The 4,326-nt window shown below is 34.3% G+C and overlaps 1 protein-coding gene across 1 annotated transcript; it reads right to left on the bottom strand.

Annotated features, from left to right (window-relative positions):
- Positions 1 to 3,132: 3,132 nt before the first annotated feature.
- On the bottom strand, positions 3,133 to 3,827 carry LOC119247001 (NKG2-A/NKG2-B type II integral membrane protein-like). Its single transcript, XM_037513228.2, is given in 3 exon segments — positions 3,133 to 3,239; positions 3,642 to 3,680; positions 3,683 to 3,827. Coding segments are annotated over 3 exon segments (291 nt in total).
- Positions 3,828 to 4,326: the final 499 nt, after the last annotated feature.

Genomic DNA, 4,326 nt, shown 5'->3' with positions numbered 1-4,326 from the left:
GTTGAACAAAAAATGTCAGACACAAAAATAATGATATTTGTACTTTCTAAACATAGTGTGCTTCAATAATTATTTTGAAAAAATGTCATTAGAATAAAAAAAAAAACAAAATCAATAAGAAGACTTATTTCTTGAAATAAAAAGTTAAACAAATAAATCCAAACAGTTTTTTTTTTTGTTGTTTCAATTTAAAGCTTATGCTTGCAAGAGTACATATATGGATCATCACAATTATCTGCATAATATTTAGATTGTAGCATAACACAGTGATTGTTAGCAGATGATGATTCTCTTATCCTGGAATAAAGAAAAATGCATAATTCTGGTGTTACATAATGTCAGGGCAAACCAAGAAACAATAGCATTTCTTCTGATTGCAATTCAAATATATTGTGAAAATGGATGAAGATAATTTTCATAGAATATTTGTAAGAGTTGGGAGTTAGATAAACTGAGCTGTCCTTCCTTCAATATTTATCAAGATTCCACTCACATTCAACACCATTCTTCATGTCTATAATTTAAATCAAATGCATTAATATCAACTTCTATTCCTTTTTTATACCTTTCTTTCTTAAATTCCTTCTTCTTTCTTCTCTTAAGTTCTATAACAATGGGGCAAACCAAGAAACAAAAGCATTTTTTAAACACTATTATCATATTATTTAAATAATACTCTGTGTGGGAAGTTTACCCATTTGCAAATGTCCATGGCTGACGCTGCCATTACGGTAGACTCCAATTCATGACGAAACTGATATGGAGTTCATAAATGTCTATTCAAACATAAAGAATTTCACTTACATAAGAATGATGAAAGGTCTTCATTTTAAAAAAACAAACACACAAGTTATGTTTTTTCCTAAGACTCTACATTTTCAGAAGGAAGAAGATTCCAACCTATCACCAGATACATGTAGTGTGCTGAAAACTACTGTGCATAGCGCCATAAACTCTCACCAGCACATCATCATTACATAACATGAGCTTCTAAACATTTATACTTAGCAACTTCACTCTTCTTGTTATGTGAATAAGGAAAATCTGACCTAGGCCTGCAGCCTGTCAGCACCAACCTACACCAGGAGGAGGCTCAGGGCAGCCTATCCCCCCTGAGGTGAGGGGTCCTGTGCAAAAGCAGGGCAGCCTGACAAGGGCAATGCCTCAGGACATGACAACAGTCAGCAGCTGGGACAGGCTTCTCCTCCCACCATTTGGGACAGATGAGCAGGGCTGGGAGGGTGGAGATGGGAAAAGTAAGGGGACCCTACCCCTGAGAATTGAGAACCCAGGAGTTTCTTTATCTCTGAGCAGGTGACATGCACACCCCACCCCTGACAAAATGGGTTTTAACATGTAAACAGAATGGGTTTTAACATGTTTTATCATAAAAGTCTTCAGTGAAAATTAGCAAACAGCAGATAAATGCAATATTCAGATGAATTACCAAGGAATTAGAGGGGAGAGACCAGACAGGAACAAAGGTATATACGTATGATTGCATTTAGGTTCATAAAGAAGAAAAGAGATCTACAAAATTAAAAGTCAAGTCAGTAGTTAAATAACCAGGCAGCAGGAGTGAAGAGAGAGCAGACAGGGTGTCTGGGGTGCACTGGGGCCGGTACTTCTACTCAGGATCTGCTCTACAGATATAATTTTCATTCACTTGGTGATTAATCTGCAAATCACAATATGCTCAACTTTGTTGATGTGTATTAAACAGCAATCTTTATTTAATACATATGCACACATGCACACACCTATATACATGTATACACATATATACATAATATATACATGTACATAATATACATAATATATACATATACACATTTATTTACATAATATATACATATATTGGAAATATGTATGAGTTGTATAAGTATAAAATTGACCTGAATAAGTCTTCGATAAAGTGGTTGGGGCACTGAAATTCTTACCATTTCTTCTTCAGTGTCTATGTAGAGCAGCTGAGAGTTGTTCCTCTGACAGGCTGTCAAGCTCTCCTTCCAGGTTTTTTGCTCAGCACTAAAGTAATAGCAGTTGTTGGAGTACGTAAACCACCCCTTTGGACAAGGCCACAATGACATGCTGAAGAGAGATTATAAATTATTACCTAAAACTATTTGGATTAATAATATAATACACATCCTAGACATGCCGAAATGAACAATCAGGTACATAGCACACACAAACACATCACAGCTGGTGCATACAACACACCCTCACCAAGAAAGGGCAGCTTCTCATGCTATAATGTATGTGTTCATATGAACCAAATTTTCACAAAAAATATCCACTGTATGTCCTGACAAAGAGTAAATAATATCATTTGTAATGGTAAAATTGTTTATTCACATAATAGCAGCAGGACATGAGCCAATTGGCCACATGGGTTGGAAGTTCTAAGTGAATTTTATTCCTGTTGTTGGATATGATGAACCCCCTCCTATTATGACTATACATGAACATGTATTATTTGATTTTATAATGTATGTTCTAACAGAAAATTAGTTACCATTATTACCTAGTCTAACAGATATACATCATATAAACTTTACTAACATCAGAATTTTGGCATTCATTGTGTACCTTTCTGGCTCTCTGTTACTGTGGAGGAAACTTTCTTCTCTGGATCTTCAGTAGGAGCTAGAAAAAATAAAATAATCCTTATATATAAAATTTAATAGTGTTTTAAGGACATACTAATCAATTTAATATTTCTAAGTTAGAAATGTTGTATTTTGGTAGATGTATAGTAAATATATAATAAAGTTGACTTTCCCTGACAATTAATAAAAGCATAAAACTTTGGGGAAAACATCACAAAAATTTAGATTCAAATTTCACCATCTCTTACAGTATGTAGTCACCAAATTTCAAAAATTATTTCAAAGTTTTCAATAGAGTGTTTCAGTCACCATAAGTGTGACTTTGAATCATGATATCTGAATCTACATAAAATAATCTCTACAAACATTCTTCCATTTGTCCTTTTGGGAATCAAATTAACCATTCAACATTCAATTAAAACAATACATTAAAATAATAGTTCTATTCCTTCATATTATGAAATATTTAAAAGCATTGACAATCATTAAGTGAAAAGTTCCATTACAATCCTTCATTAATTTACCCACGGGTAAATTTAATCCACACTGGCACAATAATGCTTATCAAGACAAGGCAGATGAATCCCAAGATGCCAGCAATGCACTTCTCTGGAGGTGCTGATAAGCCTGCAGGGAGAGAAATGGAAATGAAGAGAAAGGACAGATGGAGACAGGTGTTCAGTTTACACACAACAAAATCTACATGCACAGGGAATCATATGTGTAAATGTGACTCAAGACCTCTATCTCCCACTGGAATCTTTCCCCCAGAATATACCATTGTTTTTTTGTTTTTTTTTTTTTTTAGTAAAGAAAATACCTATGAATTGTCGTTCGTCAACAATTGTATATTATAACAATACCTGGAAAAAAATAGCCATCAGTTTTTCTACTAGAATACCATATTCCAATGACAAATTCTGAGCCTCACAAATGAAAAACATGTCAGTTTATTCCCTGTTCTTTGTGCCCCTCTACTCCTCTGCATCTCCCAGAACAGTTGTGATGTGTGTCTACTCAATGTTTTACCTTTGAGGTGACAGGACTTGCCATTCTCCTGAGGATCCCCAGAGCATTGTGAAGACTTAATTCTGCGTAGGTTACTCCCTGCTCCGTTCCAGTAGTGGAGCTTTTACTCTCTTTAGGTTTCACTTGCGGCCTTTTTGAGACCTTTGCCAGCTTCAGCTCTGCATAGGTGACTCTTTGCTGGTTCATCTCTGCTGCTCTGTAAAGTCAGGAACTGTGCTCTGTGATAAATGCTTCTCAGTCTTTAATAAATGATGCATAGGACCAGATCACTGTGGGCGGAGCATTGGTTGAGTGATAGACTCATATTGCAGTTGAACAACACATGTCTGGTCTAAACATGTCTAATTAAAACTTCCAGAAGATCCTATAACTATCCAAGTTAATGAAGGTTGCCTTAGTTCTGTGAGTAATTGCAATCAATAAAAAATCATAATTTTAGTAATTCAGTAAATAGACTGTAATATGTGGGATCTAGAATTAATTATGACTTTGAATACTGAGTATCATGTTTTAATTTTAACTCAATAAAAAGAAAAAAGAAACAAAGTAAAAAGTTATATAGTCTTTCAATTCATAGTTTACTAATCTAAAATGAAAATAGGAATATCTAAGATATAATACATGTAAATCATACTCACTCTGACTTTTGTAAGCTGTCAATAATACATTTCTTATTTTAATTATT

This window comes from Talpa occidentalis, unplaced genomic scaffold (assembly GCF_014898055.3).
Source record: "Talpa occidentalis isolate TD23 unplaced genomic scaffold, MPIMG_talOcc4v2.1 talOcc4.16, whole genome shotgun sequence".
Lineage (NCBI taxonomy): Eukaryota > Metazoa > Chordata > Mammalia > Eulipotyphla > Talpidae > Talpa > Talpa occidentalis.
Note: the sequence above shows the minus strand (reverse complement) of the source record. Positions and strands in the feature narration are given on the sequence as shown.